The sequence below is a fragment of the Lontra canadensis genome, unplaced genomic scaffold (genome assembly GCF_010015895.1).
Source record: "Lontra canadensis isolate GAN:19392208 unplaced genomic scaffold, GSC_riverotter_1.0 scaffold19, whole genome shotgun sequence".
Classification (NCBI taxonomy): Eukaryota; Metazoa; Chordata; class Mammalia; order Carnivora; family Mustelidae; genus Lontra; species Lontra canadensis.
Window position 1 is genome coordinate 19,858,569 of NW_022631013.1, and position 21,926 is coordinate 19,880,494.

Consider the following 21,926-nt stretch of genomic DNA (forward strand, 5'->3'; position numbering starts at 1 on the left):
TGTCAAATAAATAAATAAAATCTTTTTTAAAAAAAGAAGTAGCATGACAAGGAAATAAAGGAGTCATTTCTCTTTGTGATGTGGTGTCCTATATAATGCTCACTGCTGCCTCTTTCTGAACTGTAAGGTGAAAATAAATCTCTACCTTATAATTAAAAATAAACACAAGACCTAAAAACATTAAAGGATAAAATAGAAAACCAAGAATATTTTAAAATCTAAATAAAAATTACTACTTAAATAATGTGGGGTTTTAAGCAGCATTTGAAAACTAAAGTAATTAAACAAAAGAATGAACCTAATTAACTTAATACCTTAAAGTGTTCTGAAATTATAAAAGACAAATAAACTAAATTACTTAAATTTTTAAATAAAAAAAATTCTGAGGATAATATGATAGCAGGAAATAAAAAAGATGAAATATTGAATAGTAAAATCTAACACAATATTTAAAATGTGCAATTCAGATTAGGAAAAATAAAATGATAAAAAGTAAATATTTTTTAAAGCTGAAGGTTACCATAACAGAACAAAGAATAACAATGTCCAGATAAAAATCATATGTAAAAACCATCTAAAGGTAGACCCACCATTCCCTAGTTAACAGAATTCCTTTTGTATCAGCAACATACTTCATGGTTAGAGAGCCAATGGGACAAAGGAAAAGATACAGCTCTACCTTCATCTGTGGATAGTTCACTCAGAAGTTATTTACTTTTTAATTTTCAAGTGGCTTCAAAAATTAGGTATTAGGTTCCAAGTCCAAAGCAGTCAAGCCCATGTATCAGAAGATCTTTGGGAAAAAGGTTGTCAGAGTAGATATGTTGAAAGCAGAAAATAATAATAACTTAATGCCTCATAGTGGAGGGAACAAAAATTTTTAAAAATATAATATTATTCTAGAACCAAAAGGTTTAATATTATATAGCTACATAGACAGAGGAGAATCAGCATTACATATCTGAATAGACTCCAAGTAAATCAGATTCTTCTAGTAATCACAGTACCGTAAATTCTTAATTTTGACTGAGTTTAAAAAATCTGAAACCAATTTTCATTTTGTCTTATAAAGAAAGTAATAAAGTATGAAATTGGTTTTGGAAATAATGTTATTTAAAAAACATTTTAGGGGCGCCTGGGTGGCTCAGTGGGTTAAGCCTTGCCTTCGGCTCAGGTCATGGTCTCAGGGTCCTGGGATCAAGCCCCACATCGGGCTCTCTGCTCAGCAGAGAGCCTGCCTCCCCTTCTCTCTCTGGCTGCCTCTTTGCCTACTTGTGCTCTCTCTCTCTGTCAAATAAATAAATAAAAATCTTAAAATAAAATAAAATAAAATAAAAAACATTTTAAAGATTTTAATACAAGCTTAACTTTTTCCTGTCTGGAAATCTCTCTCATTATTACACAACCCCTCCGCTTGCCCTTAAAATCAAGCTCTTCAACAACAAGAACAAGAACAAGAACAAACTACAATCATTGACTCCTAAAACATGGACATTTATTTACTTATTTTCATTATGACTGCACCCAAGGAATACTTGAGAGCTTGAGAGCATTGAGAGACGAATTTGACATAGCAGCAAGAACCTATCTGTTTGGCTCTTCAGTTTCTCTAATTGATTTATACATTGTGATTATAAAAATTACTGGTCCCTATCCCATTTACTTGTTAAACACATTTCTACTCAGTAGGTGTTTAACTGCCTCCTTCACATCCTTGTTCCTAAGACTGTAGATTAAAGGATTCATCATGGGAGTCATAACCCCATAGAACATAGATATAAGTTTGTCAGTAGCATCCAAGTCATCTGAATTAAGTGTCTCTGTAGACTTGGGCTTCATGTACATGAAGAGAATGGTTCCATAGAATATTATCACCACAGTCAGGTGGGCTGAGCAGGTGGAGAAGACTTTGCTTCTCCCCTCAGAAGAGCGAATTTTGAGGATGCTGACAATTATTAATGTATAAGAGATAATGATTAATAACAGTGGTGTCAATATAAACAATGTTGTGGCCACAAGCATGATGAACTCATTGCCTGAGATGTCAGCACAAGCCAGTTTCATGACAGCCAGAATTTCACAGGAGAAGTGATTGATGACGTTATTCCTACAGAAAGGCAATCGTACTACAAACACAGTTTGTACTGCAGAGTTGATGACTCCTATGATCCAGGACCCAGCTGCCATGGGCACAAAGGAATCCTTGCTCATGATGACAGGATATCTTAGGGGGTTGCAGATAGCCACATACCGGTCAAAGGCCATCATGCCCAGGAGCACACACTCTGTTGTCCCCATGGCCAAGCCAAGGAACATCTGCACCGCACAGCCAGAGAAGGAGATGGTCTTTCTCTCCGAGAGGAAGCTCACCAGCGTGGACGGAATGGAGGTGGTGGTGTAGCAGATGTCCAAGAAGGAGAGGTTCCCCAGAAAGAAGTACATAGGGGTGTGAAGGTGGGAGTCCAAGATGCTGATTAAAATAAGGGTGCCATTGCCCAGAAGGATGACAAGATACATTATTAAGATTAGCACAAAAAAGAGTAGCTCAAGCCTTGGGTAACCAGAAAGCCCCTTTAAGAAGAATTCCACCAGAATGGTTTGATTTTCCCATTCCATTTCACTGTTTCTGTTTTACCTGTAAGACATTAGAATTTTTTAAAACAAAATATGTGACTCATTATGATTACTTTCAAATGTGAACCAGTTTGTAAGTACCATACTCCCAGAGAGGAAAAAAATTTTTAAAGGAAAAAGCGAAAGAAAACAAAAAAAAGAAGTAAATAAAAGTGAACCAAAGAGAGGTAAGATATGAATAAAGAGGAGGGCGGGAAGAGGAAACTTGCATGTTTTTAGCCACACGCAATATGGCACGTAATTTACTTAATCTCATCACAGTGCTGAGAGAGCTATTATCATCCACAGTCTACAGATAGGTAAACTAAAGTGTAAATATTAAATAAACTTGACTAAAAGTAAATATAAAGCACAGCTAAGTAAGATTCAAACCTAACTAAGTCTTCCTTGATAAAGCCTGGGCTTTTTGCCATATTTATCATCTCACACGTAAACTAGAGGTTATAATAAAAATTAACATTGTATTATGTGTAACTGAACAATAAACCATATTTACTGAATACAAAGCACCACACAATAAACCAATGATCTTGTCACTCCTTGAAATTATATGTTATAATGTTATGTTTACCATCTGTCTTGCATAGTAGCATCTAAACTTGAAAAAGGTAGGTACTCTTCTTATTTACATCGATAGTCCCAGTACCTACAATAAAGTGGAATCTGAGACAGTTGTTCAAAAATATTTGTTGGATAAAGAAACAAAATGAAAGACAAAATAATGACTAACATTTCTCACTCTGTGTCAATCCCCTACTAATTGTTTGCTTTGTGCATTACCTATTTAGTCTGAAGAGCAAACCTATTAGGCAATTACTGTGATCAGCCTCATCATCTTTAATAATAGAGGAGGAAAATAAAGCACAGAAAAGTCAAGTAATTTGCCTAAAGTCATACAGCTAAACAAACAGTAGAACTAAGAGTTAAACCCCAGCTGTATGGCTGCATAGAATAAATTCTTAATTTTTTAATCTGCAACACCTTTTAATCTAATTGACAGTATTAATGCTTCAAAAGAAATATTGGACCAAGGAAAAGTGACTGTTAGAAAGAAGCAAGAGAGGAGGAGTCAAGATGGCGGAGAAGTAGCAGGCTGAGACTACTTCAGGTAGCGGGAGATCAGCTAGATAGCTTATCTAAAGATTGCAAACACCTACAAATCCAATGGGAGATCGAAGGGAAGAACAGCAATTCTAGAAACAGAAAATCAACCACTTTCTGAAAAGTAGGACTGGCGGAGAAGTGAATCCAAAGCGACGGGAAGATAGACCTCGGGGGAAGGGGCCGGCTCCCGGCAAGCGGCGGAGCAACGGAGCACAAAATCAGGACTTTTAAAAGTCTGTTCCACTGAGGGACATCGCTCCAGAGGCTTAACCAGGGTGAAGCCCACGCGGGGTCAGCGTGGCCTCAGGTCCCGCAGGGTCACAGAAGGATCGGGGTGTCTGAGTGTCGCAGAGCTTGCAAGTATTAGAATGGGGAAGCCGGTTACAGAGACAGAGCCGAGGAGTGAGCTCTAAACTGTGGGTTACCTTGAACCAGTCGCAGGCTCGGTCAGCTCGGAGCGCGGCCGGAGCCCAGGGTGACGGGAGTAATTAGGCACTGTTCTCTGAGGGCGCACTGAGGAGGGGGGCCCCGTGCTCTCGGCTCCTCCGGGCCGGAGACTGGGAGGCCGCCATCTTCATTCCCGTCCTCCGGACTCTACGGAAAGCGCTCAGGGAACAAAAGCTCCCGAAAGCGAACCCGAGTGGATTACTCAGCCCGGCCCCTGGTAAGGGCGGTGCAACTCTGCCTGGGGCAAAGACACTTGAGAATCACTACAACAGGCCCCTCCCCCAGAAGATCAACAAGAAATCCAGCCGGGACCAAGTTTACCTACCACAGAGTGCAGTTTCAATACCAAGGAGAGCAGAGAATTCCAGAGGAGGATTTTATTTTCTTTTTCAATTTTTTTTCACTTCCTCTGCTAAATTTTTTTTAATTTTACCCTTTTCTTTTTTAACGTTTTTTTAACTAGTTTATCTAATATATATATATATATATATATATATATATATATCTTTTTATATTTTTTCTTTATTCGTTTTCTTCTTTTAATTGTTTCATTTTTTTTTTTTCTACCTGAACCTCTTTTTATCCCCTTTCTCCCCCCTCACAATTTGGGATCTCTTCTGATTTGGTTAAAGCATATTTTCCTGGGGATGTTGCCACCCTTTTAGTATTTTACTTGCTCCTTCATATACTCTTATCTGGACAAAATGACAAGGTGGAAAAATTCACCACAAAAAAAGGAACAAGAGGCAGTACCAGAGGCTAGGGACCTAATCAATACAGACATTGGTAATATGTCAGATCTATAGTTCAGAATGACGATGCTCACGGTTCTAGCCGGGCTCGAAAAAGGCATGGAAGATATTAGAGAAACCCTCTCGGGAGATATAAAAGCCCTTTCTGGAGAAAAAAAGAACAAAAATCTAACCAAGTTGAAATTTAAAAAGCTATTAATGAGGTGCAATCAAAAATGGAGGCTCTCACTGCTAGGATAAATGAGGCAGAAGAAAGAATTAGTGATATAGAAGACCAAATGACAGAGAATAAAGGAGCTGAGCAGAAGAGGGACAAACAGCTACTGCACCATGAGGGGAGAATTCGAGAGATAAGTGATACCATAAGACGAAACAACATTAGAATAATTGGGATTCCAGAAGAAGAAGAAAGAGAGAGGGGAGCAGAAGGTATATTGGAGAGAATTATTGGAGAGAATTTCCCCAATATGGCAAAGGGAACAAGCATCAAAATCCAGGAGGTTCAGAGAACCCCCCCTCAAAATCAATAAGAATAGGTCGACACCCCATCACCTAATAGTAAAATTTACAAGTTTTAGTGACAAACAGAAAATCCTGAAAGCAGCCCGGGAAAAGAAGTCTGTAACATACAATGTTAAAAATCTTAGATTGGCAGCAGACTTATCCACAGAGACCTGGCAGGCCAGAAAGAGCTGGCATGATATATTCAGAGCACTAAACGAGAACAACATGCAGCCAAGAGTACTATATCCAGCTAGGCTATCATTGGAAATAGAAGGAGAGATTAAAAGCTTCCAGGACAAACAAAAACTGAAAGAATTTGCAAACACCAAACCAGCTCTACAGGAAATATTGAAAGGGGTCCTCTAAGCAAAGAGAGACCCTAAAAGTAGTAGATCAGAAAGGAACAGAGACAATATACATTAACAGTCACCTTACAGGCAAAACAATGGCACTAAATTCATATCTCTCAATCATTACCCTGAATGTTAATGGGCTAAATGCCCCAATCAAAAGACACAGGGTATCAGAATGGATAAAAAAAACAAAACCCATCTATATGTTGCCCACAAGAAACTCATTTTAAACCCGAAGACACCTCCAGATTTAAAGTGAGGGGGTGGAAAAGAATTTACCATGCTAATGGACATCAAAAGAAAGCAGGAGTGGCAATCCTTATATCAGATCAATTAGATTTCAAGCCAAAGACTATAATAAGAGATGAGGAAGGACACTATATCATACTCAAAGGATCTGTCCAACAAGAAGATCTAACAATTTTAAATATCTATGCCCCTAACGTGGGAGCAGCCAACTATATAAACCAATTAATAACAAAATCAAAGAAACACATCAACAATAATACAATAATAGTAGGGGACTTTAACACTCCCCTCACTGAAATGGACAGATCATCCAAGCAAAAGATCAACAAGGAAATAAAGGCCTTAAATGACACACTGAAACAGATGGACATCACAGATATATTCAGAACATTTCATCCCAAAGCACACATCCCAAAGTACACATCCCAAAGCACACATCCCAAAGCACAAAGAATACACATTCTTCTCTAGTGCACATGGAACATTCTCCAGAATAGATCACATCCTGAGTCCTAAATCAGGTCTCAACCGGTAACAAAAGATTGGAATCATTTCCTGCATATTTTCAGACCACGATGCTCTGAAGCTAGAACTCAACCACAAGAGGAAATTTGGAAAAAACCCAAATACATGAAGACTAAACAGCATCCTTCTAAAGAATGAATGGGTCAACCAGGAAATTAAAGAAGAATTGAAAAAATTCATGGAAACAAATGATAATGAAAACACAACAGTTCAAAATCTGTGGGACACAACAAAGGCAGTCCTGAGAGGAAAATATACAGCAGTACAAGCCTTTCTCAAGAAACGAGAAAGGTCTCAGGTACACAACCTAACCCTACACCTAAAGGAGCTGGAGAAAGAACAAGAAAGAAACCCTAAACCCAGCAGGAGAAGAGAAATCATAAAGATCAGAGCAGAAATCAATGAAATAGAAACAAAAAAAACAATAGAACAAATCAACGAAACTAGGAGCTGGTTCTTTGAAAGAATTAATAAGATTGATAAACCCATGGCCAGACTTATCAAAAAGAAAAGAGAAAGGACCCAAATAAATAAAATCATGAATGAAAGAGAAGAGATCACAACCAACACCAAAGAAATACAAACAATTACAAGAACATGTTATGAGCAACTCTATGCCAACAAATTTGACAATCTGGAAGAAATGGATGCATTCCTAGAGACATATAAAATACCACAACTGAACCAGGAAGAACTAGAAAACCTGAACAGACCCATAACTGGTAAGGAGATTGAAACAGTCATCAAAAATCTCCAAACAAACAAGAGCCCAGGGGAATTCTACCAAACATTTAAAGAAGAACTAATTCCTATTCTCCTGAAACCGTTCCAAAAAATAGAAATGGAAGGAAAACTTCCAAATTCATTTTATGAGGCCAGCATCACCTTGATCCCAAAACCAGACAAGGATCCCATCAAAAAAAAGAACTACAGGGGCGCCTGGGTGGCTCAGTGGGTTAAAGCCTCTGCCTTCGGCTCAGGTCATGATCCCAGGGTCATACTATGAGCACATACTATGAGCAACTCTATGACAACAAATTTGACTATCTGGAAGAAATGGATGCATTCCTAGAGACATATAAACTACCACAACTGAACCAGGAAGAAATAGAAAGCCTGAACAGACCCATAATCGGTAAGGAGATTGAAACAGTCATCGAAAATCTCCAAACAAACAAAAGCCAAGGGCCAGACGGCTTCCCGGGGGAATTCTACCAAACATTTAAGGAAGAACTAATTCCTATTCTCCTGAAACTGTTCCAAAAAATAGAAATGGAAGGAAAACTTCCAAACTCATTTTATGAGGCCAGCATCACCTTGATCCCAAAACCAGACAAGGATCCCATCAAAAAAGAGAACTACAGACCAATATCCTTGATGAACACAGATGCAAAAATTCTCACCAAAATACTAGCCAATAGGATTCAACAGTACATTAAAAGGATTATTCACCACGACCAAGTGGGATTTATTCCAGGGCTGCAAGGTTGGTTCAACATCCGCAAATCAATCAGTGTGATACAACACATTAATAAAAGAAAGAACAAGAACCATATGATACTCTCAATAGATGCTGAAAAAGCATTTGACAAAGTACAGCATCCCTTCCTGATCAAAACTCTGCAAAGTGTAGGGATAGAGGGCACATACCTCAATATTATCAAAGCCATCTATGAAAAACCCACTGCAAATATCATTCTCAATGGAGAAAAACTGAAAGCTTTTCCGCTAAGGTCAGGAACACGGCAGGGATGTCCATTATCACCACTGCTATTCAACATAGTACTAGAAGTCCTAGCCTCAGCAATCCGACAACAAAAGGAAATTAAAGGCATCCATATCGGCAAAGAAGAAGTCAAACTATCACTCTTCGTGGATGATATGATACTATATGTGGAAAACCCAAAAGACTCCACTCCAAAACTGCTAGAACTTGTACAGGAATTCAGTAAAGTGTCAGGATATAAAATCAATGCATAGAAATCAGTTGCATTTCTCTACACCAACAACAAGACAGAAGAAAGAGAAATTAAGGAGTCAATCCCATTTACAATTGCACCCAAAACTATAAGATACCTAGGAATAAACCTAACCAAAGAGGCTAAGAATCTATACTCAGAAAACTATAAAGTACTCATGAAAGAAATCTATACTCAGAAAACTATAAAGTACTCAGGAAGACACAAAGAAATGGAAAAATTTTCCATGCTCCAGGTTCGAAGAATAAATATTATGAAAATGTCTATGCTACCTAAAGCAATCTACACATTTAATGCAATTCCTATCAAAGTACCATCCATTTTTTTCAAAGAAATGGAAGAAATAATCCTAAAGTTTATATGGAACCAGAGAAGACCTCGAATAGCCAAAGGAATATTGAAAAAGAAAGCCAAAGTTGGTGGCATCACAATTCCAGACTTCAAGCTCTATTACAAAGCTGTCATCATCAAGACAGCATGGTACTGGCACAAAAACAGACATATGGATCAATGGAACAGAATAGAGAGCCCAGAAATAGACCCTCAACTCTATGGTCAACTAATCTTCGACAAAGCAGCAAAGAATGTCCAATGGAAAAAAGACAGCCTCTTCAATAAATGGTGTTGGGAAAATTGGACAGCCACATGCAGAAAAATGAAATTGGACCATTTCCTTACACCACACACGAAAATAGACTCAAAATGGATGAAGGACCTCAATGTGAGAAAGGAATCCATCAAAATCCTTGAGAGGAACACAGGCAGCAACCTCTTCGACCTCAGCCACAGCAACATCTTCCTAGGAACATCGCCAAAGGCAAGGGAAGCAAGGCAAAAATGAACTATTGGGATTTTATCAAGATCAAAAGCTTTTGCACAGCAAAGGAAACAGTGAACAAAACCAAAAGACAACTGACAGAATGGGAGAAGATATTCGCAAATGACATATCAGATAAAGGGCTAGTGTCCAAAATCTATAAAGAACTTAGCAAACTCAACACCCAAAGAACAAATAATCTAATCAAGAAATGGGCAGAAGACATGTACAGACATTTCTGCAAAGAAGACATCCTGATGGCCAACAGACACATAAAAAGTGCTCCATATCACTCGGCATCAGGGAAATACAAATCAAAACCACAATGAGATATCACCTCACACCAGTCAGAATGGCTAAAATTAACAAGTCGGGAAATGACAAATGCTGGTGAGGATTCGGAGAAAGGAGAACCCTCCTACACTGTTGGTGGGAATGCAAGCTGGTGCAACCACTCTGGAAAACAGCATGGAGGTTCCTCAAAATGTTGAAAATAGAACTACCCTATGACCCAGCAATTGCACTGCTGGGTATTTACCCTAAAGATACAAACATAGTGATCCAAAGGGGCACGTGCACCCGAATGTTTATAGCAGCAATGTCCACAATAGCCAAACTATGGAAAGAACCTAGATGTCCATCAACAGATGAATGGATAAAGAAGATGTGGTATATATACACAATGGAATACTATGCAGCCATCAAAAGAAATGAAATCTTGCCATTTGCGATGACGGGGATGGAACTAGAGGGTATCATGCTTAGCGAAATAAGTCAATCGGAGAAAGTCAACTATCATATGATCTCCCTGATATGAGGGAGAAGAGATGCAACATGGGGGGTTAAGATGGTAGGAGAAGAGTAAATGAAACAAGATGGGATTGGGAGGGAGACAAACCATAAGTGACTCTTAATCTCACAAAACAAACTGAGGGTTGATGGGGAGAGGGGGATTGGAGGGGAGGGGTTATGGACATGGGGGAGGGTATGTGCTATGGTGAGTGCTGTGAAGTGTGTAAACCTGCCGATTCACAGACCTGTACCCCTGGGGATAAAAATATATGTTTAAAAAAATAAAATTAATTTAAAAAAAAAGAAAGAAGCAAGACTTCAACATAGTGATTTGAGAGAAGTTCGTTTTGATACTTGATATTTTCCTACAAATATGTTGTCATAGAGTTGCATTTGATCCTTATAATCTGTGATTTCCCATGTGAGAAGTTCTATTTTCTTTTCCATTACTATCCTTAAGTGATTCTTTTTCTATTTTAGTCTCACAAAGGGTTTTCCTATATCATAGGTCTTCTCAAAAAAAGGGGAGGGGGGCTTTTGGATCGATATATCCTTTCCACTTTTTTTCTTGTTTTCTCAATAAGTTTTGTTTGTAAATTTTTAAAGGTTATTTGGAATTTTCTAATTTCATGAAATAAGAACTAAATTCCTTAATATTTCCTCTTTCTTCTCTTTTTCTAGCTCTAATTAATGCCCTTAAAATACTTAGTTTTCTTAAAAACTTAGATTTTGACATGAAATGTTCTTTTCATCGGCGTCTAGATAATTTTTTTCTTTCCTTTTCTTCTTCAAGCCTACAGCTATCCAGGTGTGTATTCTCTGCACACCTAGTCATTGGATATTTGTGTTTGATTTTTGTTATTCTTTTACAGTTTTTATTATAAGACAACATAACATGTAATTCTCTAGTTATGGAGACTTTGGCAGTCAATTACTTGATCCATGTTTTAAATACTAACAAAAAATTTTAATTCTCTTGGGGAGAGACATATAGTTTTATATAGATACATAATACATGCATACATGTATACATATAATCAAGTTTATTTAATATGTTATTCAAATTTGTAAAATAATTATATTGTCATCTATATTTAACTGATTCTATATAAATATCTGTAAGCACGTTCTGCCCATATAGCTAGGAATTTTTTAATATGCTTAGCTTTTGTGTTGTTTATAGCTGATAATTTGTATAAATTGTCAATATTATTAATTGACCTGTCTTTATCATGTTTTGTACTTTAAATTCCACTTTTATGATATTGCTATTACATTCCTGCCTTCTTTTAGTTTGCTTTTGCCTGCTCTTGTGCATCCCTTTATTTTCAACTTTTCTTTCTCACTTTGTTGCATATACTACTTATAAGTAACATATATCTGGGTTTAAATTTGATTCTGGAACACTGAAAAGAAATTTAAAAAATAAACAAAAATTTAAAAATTTTTTTCTCAATCTCCTTTTACAGTCTCTGTCTTTCATGACAGCATCCAGTCCATTCACTTTAAAAATACAATTATTGGGGCACCTGGGTGGCTCAGTGGGTTAAAGCCTCTGCCTTCAGCTCGGGTCATGATCCCAGGGTCCTGGGACTGAGAATGGCTTTGGGCTCTCTGCTCAGCGGGGAGCCTGCTTCCCTTCCTCTCTCTCTGCCTGCCTCTCTGACACTTGTGATCTCTGTCAAATAAACAAATAAAATCTTTTTTAAAAATAAGAATACAATTATTAATGAACTTCATTACTTTCTTTCATACACTTAATTTTTATTATTTACTTATTTTGCATTACTGCATTCTCTTTTTTTCTAGTTCCTTATTTTCATTGGTTAAGGTGTCATTTACTATTTGTTTTCATTAACTTGAACACTCTACTCTCTTTTGGCATTCCGTATGTAGATACCTTCTCTTTCACTATGCTCATAATTTGACTTATAAGAACCAACCTTTTGCTCATAAAATTAACTATTTTTTCCTCTACAGTGTTGTTTAATATCCTAAGTTATCCCTCAAACACTAAATGAAGACAGAATTGCAAGAATACTTTTATTCCTCCGTCTGTATCCTCAAATTCACAAATGTCAGTGAGATAATGTAGATGTGTTTATAATTTCCTTACAATGCATCTTTTTGAGAGTTTTTTATCAGCTCTTACAATTACATATTTGGACAGTCTTTATCGATGTATTTACCTCTCTATATACCTACTTATTGATCACATTGGTTCTTCTCTCTTCTTTTTCTCTTCTATTCTGAATCCTCAGGACCATATTTTATATCTATATATATATATATATATATATATATATATATATATATATATATATATATATATATATATATATATATATACTAATTTATATTTTGGTTTGGTTAGAGTATATTTGCAGAATTTTCCTCAGATGAAAATGTAATATGTTATCTAAATTCTTATAGATCATCAAATAACTTCCTTTTTTTAAATTGCATAAATTTTTATAATGCATGACTTTTCCACCAAATTCTACATCTAACGCTATATCCTAAGAATATCATATACATAATAGTATATAATATACAGTATATAGTTACATATTATATACAACAAATATATGTATGACCTATAATAAGTATATAAGTAAAAATATATATTAGTCATATACATACATATGTAATATTTGAATTCTGCCTATTAATTGACATCTTTATGTTAGTCAGTACATTAAAGTTTATACATATAATAAAAATTATATATAAAAGTGTATATATATAAACATATTATATAAATTATATATATACATATATATATATATGTTTCTATTCTGAAAAAAGTTTTTAAGAAACTCAGGGACCAAAATCATAGAGAGCCCTGAGAATTTTGCTAACATCTCTGTGATCCATTCTTTTAGGTGGCTATGCAATGGTATATCATAGGGACAAAGCATGGTGTCACCTCTAATGACTTGCTGCCTAAGGGTGAGGAGACAGAAACTCCTACACATTCTCAGTGGATGCACAAATTAGTACATCTTCTGTGGAGGACAATTTGGCAATATTTATAAAAGTCACCAAAGCATACATGTAAATTTTGACCACAGATTTACTTCTAGGTAATCCTCATCAGTTATGCTGGCACATGAATAAAGTGATTTACATATAAATTGATTCATTAAAATACTGTTTGTATTAATAGATGCATAAAAAATTCAAATGCCCAGGAAAAGGGGACATAGAAATAATGCAATACTATTCTGCTGTCAAAAAGAACATGGGGCTTTTTGTGTATTGATGTGGAAAGATCTTTAAGAAATATTAAGTGGAGTGGCACCTGGGTGGCTCAGTCAGTTAAGTGTCTGACTCTTGGTTTCAGCTCAGGTGGTCATCTCAGGGTCGTGGGATCAAGCCCTGCACTGCGCTCTGTGCTCAGTGTAGAGTCTGGTTCAAATTCTTTCTCCCTCTCCCCCGCCTCCACCCTTGCCCCACTCCACTCACTTTCACATGCTCTCTCTCTAAAATCAATCAATCAATCAATCAATCAATCTTTTCAAAAAAGAAATAGCAATTGAAAAAGTAATGTTCGGTGGGGTGCCTGGGTGGCTCAGTGGGTTAAAGCCTCTGCCTTCGGCTCAGGTCATGATCCCAGGGTCCTGGGATCGAGCCCCGTGTCGGGCTCTCTGCTCAGCAGGGAGCCTGCTTCTCCCTCTCTCTCTGCCTGCCTCTCTGCCTACTTGTAATCTGTGTCTGTCAAATAAATAAATAAAATCTTTAAAAAAAAAAAAAAGAAAAAGTAATGTTCGGAATATATATGACACACTAACATTTGTGTAAAAAAGATTATATATGTATGTGTGATACATATACATAAACACATTTTGCTCACACATAGAATATCTTTAGAAAAAGAAACAAGAATAGTTATCTCCAGAAAAGGAAATGGATAGCTTATTAGCTTATTAACAGGAGTGGAAGGTAGGTTATATACTATACCTTTTAGTACTTTTCAAAATTTTGGCACTTTATGACTATATTGCTTATTCATAAAATAAACAACATATTCATAAAATAAACAACATTTAAGCTTTTGAGATTCACCTTTCATTCACTTTTCTAGTGGTATACTACATCAAACTGTCTCCTGCCATAGGACACAACCCTGTATGTTTGAAAATTGTTCTAACTTGTTCAGTATTATATACTAGATGGGAATTGAAGACTCAAAGATACTTTACATAGAGTTGCATTCTCAATACTCAGGACCCTTTACCTAGTATCATTAGGATTTCCAGGCCCATAACCATCTCCTGTCCTACCATCAGGCTCTAAACTATTCTTTGACCTGATTAAGGGTCTGTTCTTCTATCCAATGTCATTTCCTTTCCATTAAATGCATTATTGCTTTGATAAGCTAGTAAAAGTCCTGGAACAAAATTACAGCTCAATAAATGCTCGCTATTATTCTTGTTCCATTCTCATGACCCAAGAGTCCTCCGTTTTCAGAAGCCTTTTTCTCCTTAACTTTTTTTTTTTTGACATAATTAGCCTCCTTGGGATCACCCAAAGCCCAATCTGATTCTCCTATTCTAAACTCCTCTTTTCCCCAGATTTTAAAATTCTTTAACTTTTTATAAGATTTTCATTTTAAAGAATTTTTCAGATTTTCTGGGTTAAGTCTCGAACCACTTGAGATCCCAAAGGGTATTAGATACACGAGTGATTTTTGAATAGTGGAGATTATATGCACACCTATAAAAATGATCTCTGTAAATTCCATTAGCTATCTCCATGCCATGTATTCTATCAAGCACATTTCATAATATTGTCAAGAACACAGGCCTTGGAAGCAGGCTGAGGTCAAATGCCATCTCTGCCCCTTTTTAACTAGATGGCCTGGGCATGTTTCTGATCATCACCATTCCTAGCTATAGAATGAAGATAAAAAAACACCTAGACCCTGTTATTTGTTGATAAGATTAAACGAGCTGGTATATGTAATTCAATTAGTACAACAGTGAATCCCTTTGTTAGTGGTTTCCTTCATGCCTCTTTGTTAATTTCTTCTCTCTGTTAGACTCTTTTTACATCTCTGAAATAGTCATCATTTCTTTCCATAAGATCAGGTGTGTGTAGCTTAAAAGCTTAATCAGATCACACACAGCATTCTAACAAATGGTACAATTTTCATCCTACATACAAATTCTAATACACTTTATCACACTCACTCTCAGCCTCTGGAAACCAGCAAATTAGGTGCCAAAAAGGAAAAATCATCCCAAAAATCTTATATCAAATTTAATTCACTCTACAAAAAAATAGGGTTCTAGTAAGATACCAGGGTGTTCCTTGTCTTAAAACACATGACTAACTTTTTTTACTAAGACTATTTTAACATTTTTAGCAAGCTTCTTAACATTAAAAAAAATGAAAAGTTACTCACTTTTACAACTATAACCTCATGATTGAAAAACAAATATTCAAAATAGTCACTAATACTGCATGCAAACACCAATGCTGCATAGAATAATGACCAAGCAGGCCTCTTTCTGGCTATACATTGTTTTGGTAAATTATCTTTTTCAGGTCTCAGGAAATTATAATGTTCAGGTTTTTTTTTTTTAATCCAAATGGTCATAGTATCCTCCTCATATGTAATCTCTGTATAAAGAACAGAACCTGGCATATAGTTTACCTCGTTATCCATTGACTGAACCAAATGGAACTGAGTATTGCTAGGGGACCAAGGAAGACTTGTTATTAATTTTATAGTAGAGAACACATAGTCTACTATAAACTCTGTAGTGAGCCTCAATTAGCTCAAGTAGGTAATGGTGTCCAAATACTTTGTAATGCACTAAAAAGCTACACATTAATAAAAAGTAATTCACACCTGCTGGGCAAATTCCTTTCAGTTTGTTGTTGCACAGTGGCTTTTGCATGCAGAAGTCTTCTTTTGGTCTCAAAGCTCTTTCTTCCCCACTACATCCCAGTGAATAGACCTCTAAACTCTATTTCTAACAGTCTCTCTTCAGTGAAGAAAAAATTCCATTTTCAAACTTGACACCTTTAACCCAACAGTCCAATTCTTGCTTGTAGATGATGAGTTTGTTTCCTGTCTTTGCAGTCACTTACCTTCAAACCAGAGACTGCCTATCTTTCTAGGTTGCAGCAACAACAAATAATTTCATCGCTTTTCTATTGGCAGCCAATCTTTATAATTCCTCATTAGTAGCTGAGGCTCCAAAGAGGCAGTTCATGGTCAGTAATCTTTTGTCATAGAAATTCTTTGATTGTTTAACATTTCTAGAAACATGATTGTTACAAGTGTGAGTATGGAGATATATACTTCTAGATCAAATAAAGCACCATTAGATTCCTCTATATTAAAAAAAGGGAAGAAAATTAACAGTTAGCCATTAATTTTAGGAACGGGGCAATTTGCGCATGAAGCCTAAGTGGAAATATTGTCCCATTGTGGAGACCCACAAATACCTAAAGAATCAGCTCCATGCTTTTAGACATGATTTAAATGTTCTTAAGGACCTCTCTAAACCTCTGTGTACAATTTTAAATTGCTTCATAAATGAAATATGTATAAAATGTATGAGACCTCAGAAATAAAGCCCTAAAGACCTAATTACAGGAGGCCTATTACTCTGTTTCACACAAAAATCATAAAGGAGCTCATGTATTGTCATCAAAATTTCCCCAGCTGAATTCTCTCTCAATCTTTCCATCTTTCTTCCTCTCTATTACACATATACAGTAAATTGGAGGGGGAGATGAAGCATGAGAGACTATGGACACTGAAAAACAATCTGAGGGTTTTGAAGGGGTGGGAGATTGGGGGAGCCTAGTGATGGGTATTATGGAGGGCACCTATTGCATGGAGCACTAGGTGTGGTGCATAAACAATGAATTCTGTTACACTGAAAAGAAATTAAATTTAAAAAAAAACACACATACAAACACACACACAAACACACATATGTACACACTCACACACAACCATTTTAGAAATATGGATTATTTCCTATTCAATTTTAAGTTCACTTTATAATTTAGCTTCTAGTAAAAGTTGACTTTTTAATAAATATATTTTACATTGTAAATATTCCAAAACAAATACACATTCTTAAAAGAAGGAAGAATTTTCTTTTTTTGAAGGAAGGAAGAAGGGAAAAGATTAGGCAAGGAAGGAAAAGATATAGTCAGGTAATATATAAAGGTTTAAAAAACAAAGTTGAAAATAAATTATAATTAAACAACTTAGTGATAACCATAGTTCAGAAAGGAGCCTGGTTTTCATTATAAAACAATGTAATAGGGGGGCCTGTGTGACTCAGTTGGTTAATCTTAGCCCAGGTCTTGATGTCAGGTTCATGAGTTCAAGCCCCACATTGGGCTCTGCACAGGGCATGGAGCCTATTAAAAAAAAAAATAGAAAAGAAAAAAGATTAAAAAACAATATAATAACTCAAGCTAAAATCATTTGCTCTTCTGAGCATCCAATGAGACACCTTAAAGCTAGATACTTTTGAATGATCTTTTTCCTTTTCTTTATTTTTTAAAATTTTTTCAAGATCTATTTATATATTGGGGGGTGCAGAAGGAGAGGGAGAGAACCTCAAGCAGACTCCCAACTGAGTGTGGAGCCAGACCTTGGGCTTGATCCCAGGACCTCAAGATTACAACCTACACCGAATTGAACAGTCAGATGCTTAAACAACTGAGCCCCCCAGGAGCCCCTTTAAATTTATTTTTAACAAAATAAGTTCAAATTACTGAAATATCAAAATAAGCTCATTTTACTTTTGGAAACAACTTTAAATTCCTTCATAAATGAAATATTTTAACAAAATAACAAATTATTTTGTTAAAATAGAATTCCAGAACATTTAAATTGTGTCTTTGATTTCATCAAAATAAACGAAGATTCTTATGAATCTAAAAGGTAACACTAATTTATGCTCCCACCAGTGTTACAGTGCTGCTGATTTTCTCTTGCTCTTATCATCACTGGATACTGACAAATAGTTTAGGGTTTCTTTTTTTCTAATCTAAAGGACTTAAAAATAGTATCTCATCATTGCTTTAAGTGAAATTTTTAATTACTAGAGATATTTAACTTGAGTGTATGTTTTAATATTTTCTTTTATATGTGTTCTGTACTCACGTCATTTACGCATGTTTCTATTTGGTGCTTTATATTTTCTGATAACCTCTGTTTACGTGACACTTGTTGCACACCTACTCAATGAAGATGATAGTAAGAATATTATGAATATAAAAATGCCCAAGACATAGTCTCTACCTGTCCAATAGGTAGTGAGAAAAACGTAATCACATGATTTCAATAAAAGGGGATAACTGCTGCAACTAAAATGACGGTTTAGTGTGCTATGGAAGTATAAATGACAAGTGACTCAGAATCCTGGAAATTGTTCCAGGACATATAGTGATAACATATTTGCCCAGCAAATGTAAACACATGGGTACATCAAGACAAATGACTCGCCTTTGTTTTCTTCAGACCTTCAGACCTTTATTCTACAATGCTGAGAGGGAGAAAACACTCCTGGTCTTTTCCTATGGGAAGAAATATGCATATTAGAATTTCTACTTGGGGCGCCTGGGTGGCTCAGTTGGTTAAGCGGCTGCCTTCGGCTCAGGTCTTGATCCCAGGGCCCTGGGATATGGAGCCCCACACTGGGCTCCTTGCTCAGTGGGGAGCCTGCTTCTCTACTGCCTGCTGTCCTCTTGCTTGTGCTTGCTCTCTGTCTTTCTCTCTCCTTTGCTCTGTGTCAAATAAATAAATATTTTTTTTTAATTTTCCACTTGCTTTAATTAATTTTCTATAAAAAATTTGTAAGTCTGATATAAGACCAGAACCTAGATCTGTCACCCCAAAAAGCATGGAAGCAGTTGATTTTAGGCTCTGAGAAAAAAACAAAAGTAGAGTCTGAGTATCCAAGATGGCCTGTAGGTCAAATACAATATGCTTGACTCCAGAGGTTTTCCACCTACCTGAAATTCTTAAGGAGAAAAAAGTCCTATGAGCATGTATATGGAAACTAATAGGTTTTTATAGTATATTTCACCAAGGTGTGAAACTGATACATCAATAGTCATAATAGACTTTGTCATCAGATTTAATCTGTGAATAACTGTGATTGAAGCTGGAGGTAATTAAAAAGAGTTTATGACTGGTATTCCTGCCACTAAAATTAAAACTGAATTTGGAAAAGTGACATTAATATATACCCAAATCCCAAAGATATTTATTTGCCTATGTAAAACGCGTTAATGCCCAACATCCTCTGAATTCACTGTTCCATCAATATAAAATTTATCCAGCCAAATGGATTTCCTAGAATGTGCCTTGCTCCTGAACACACACTCTCTCTCCTGTAAATTAGAAATGTTCTTCAAATAGAGCAAAAATTTGAGAAGAAAGCCAACAAAAATCGAGATAATGTCACATCCTATCTGACATCCCTCAATCTTCTACTCAGACCTCAGATTACTAAGGTCACAAAGTTATTAGTAACAGAGACAAGACATTGATGCAGGCCTACACCAAAAATCAAGAACTTAGAGCTTCTTCTAAGTTTTGGAAAATATTGGAATGACCTCAGGATATCAAAGAAATGTGGCTTCTTCTAAATGGGCACGGGTATGACCCCATCCAACCAAACACTTGTCCACATTATTATCTAGACCAGTAGACTGGTTTTCTAACCCAGTTTTAATTCTGTAAAATTTTCTTTATGCTAGAGCTAACATGTAAGCTGAAACAAAGAAAGGAGATAAAACAAGGATATCCTCATTGATTGCATAGGCTCCACCCTTAAGGTCCATTTATCCATGCCCTCGATAGTCCCAAATGCTTCGCACCCTTAGTTATACAGGAAGAACATTCCAAGTATTGAGCAAGAAAATAGTCTCTAAAGACTTAGGAGGATTTTGAGATTAGTGTGAAACTACAACACAAGGCTCTCCACTGCAGAATGTGGGTATAGTATCTGGGGGTTTTTCTGATTTGCTTTTTTCACACAAAAAAAGAGCTTCTTCTTTATTTTGAAAGATTTGATGAAGTGATGCCTATGAAATAGGACTATGTAAAAGAGTGAACATAAAATGACATATAATATCCAATTCCAAAACTGCAATATATATAGAATATGGAAGATATTGTTCAAAATGATTGAAAGTAGCCATCTCTTAGTGTTAGAGTAATAGGTGATCTCTTTATTTTCCTCACCCTACTGTCCTACATCTTGCAAATTCTCTATAATGAGTATGTAATGATATTGTAAAGATGTATGTCACCAAAAAATTAAATTGAATTAAAATTAAAGACAACTATCATATGATCTCCCTGATATGAGGGAGAGGAGATGCAACATGGGGGGTTAAGGGGGTAGGAGAAGAGTAAATGAAACAAGATGGGATTGGGAGGGAGACAAACCATAAGTGACTCTTAATCTCACAAAACAAACTGAGGGTTGATGGGGGAGGGGGGTTGAGAGAGGGGGCATGGGGTTATGGACATTGGGGAGGATATGTGCTATGGTGAGTGCTGTGAAGTGTGTAAACCTGGCGATTCACAGACCTATACCCCTGGGGATAAAAATATATTATATGTTTATAAAAAAATAAAATTAAAAAAAATTAAATAATATATGAAAGTGCAAAAAAATTAAAATTAAATTAAATTTAAAATTAAATTGAATTAAATTAATTAAATTAATTAAAATAAATTAAATTAATTTATTTAATAAATTTAATAAATATAAATTTAAAAATTTAATTTGAATTTAAAATTTTAATTTAAAAATTAAATAAATTGATTAAATTAAAATTAATTAAATTGATTAACATAAATTAAGATTAGATTAAATTAAATTTAAAAAAATTCTAACATAATTCTGAAGTTTCAACAATGTCCAGTGTGTTCACAATCCAAGACCTTTTCTATTCACTTGCTAAATAACCTTCCGTTAAATAGATGTTTCATTGCCTCCTTCACATCTTTGTTTCTTAGACTATAGATTAAAGGATTCATCATGGGAGTCATAACCCCATAGAACATAGATATAAGTTTGTCAGTAGCATCCAAGTCATTTGAGTTAAGTGTCTCTTTAGACTTGGGCTTCATGTACATGAAGAGAATGGTTCCATAGAATATTATCACCACAGTCAGATGGGCTGAGCAGGTGGAGAAAGCTTTGCTTCTCCCCTCAGAAGTAGGGATCTTGAGGATGCTAGAGATGATTAATGAGTAAGAGATGACAATCAAAAGGAGGGGCATCAAGGCAAATAATGTTGTGGTCAGAAGCATGATGAACTCATTGCCTGAGATGTCAGCACAGGCCAGTTTCATGACAGCCAGAATTTCACAGGAGAAGTGATTGATGACGTTATTCCTACAGAAAGGCAATCGTACTACAAACACAGTTTGTACTGCAGAGTTGATGACTCCTATGATCCAGGACCCAGCTGCCATGGGCACAAAGGAATCCTTGCTCATGATGACAGGATATCTTAGGGGGTTGCAGATAGCCACATACCGGTCAAAGGCCATCATGCCCAGGAGCACACACTCTGTTGTCCCCATGGCCAAGCCAAGGAACATCTGCACTGCACAGCCAGAGAAGGAGATGGATTTTCTCTCCGAGAGGAAGCTCACCAGCGTGGACGGAATGGAGGTGGTGGTGTAGCAGATGTCCAAGAAGGAGAGGTTCCCCAGGAAGAAGTACATAGGGGTGTGAAGGTGGGAGTCCAAGATGCTGATTAA

The 21,926-nt window shown here is 36.1% G+C and overlaps 2 protein-coding genes across 2 annotated transcripts; both read right to left on the reverse strand.

The window, feature by feature from the left end:
* Positions 1 to 1,659: 1,659 nt before the first annotated feature.
* Positions 1,660 to 2,616, reverse strand: LOC116869537 (olfactory receptor 13C2). Its single transcript, XM_032860874.1, has one exon. The coding sequence runs from the start codon at positions 2,614 to 2,616 to the stop codon at positions 1,660 to 1,662; it is 957 nt and encodes a 318-aa protein (XP_032716765.1).
* An 18,491-nt stretch (positions 2,617 to 21,107) lies between these two features.
* Positions 21,108 to 21,923, reverse strand: LOC116869579 (olfactory receptor 13C9; the record flags this gene model as incomplete). The annotated part of the gene is made up of 1 exon (XM_032860900.1): positions 21,108 to 21,923. A coding segment is annotated over one exon (816 nt), but the record flags the coding sequence as incomplete, so codon positions are not given.
* Positions 21,924 to 21,926: the final 3 nt, after the last annotated feature.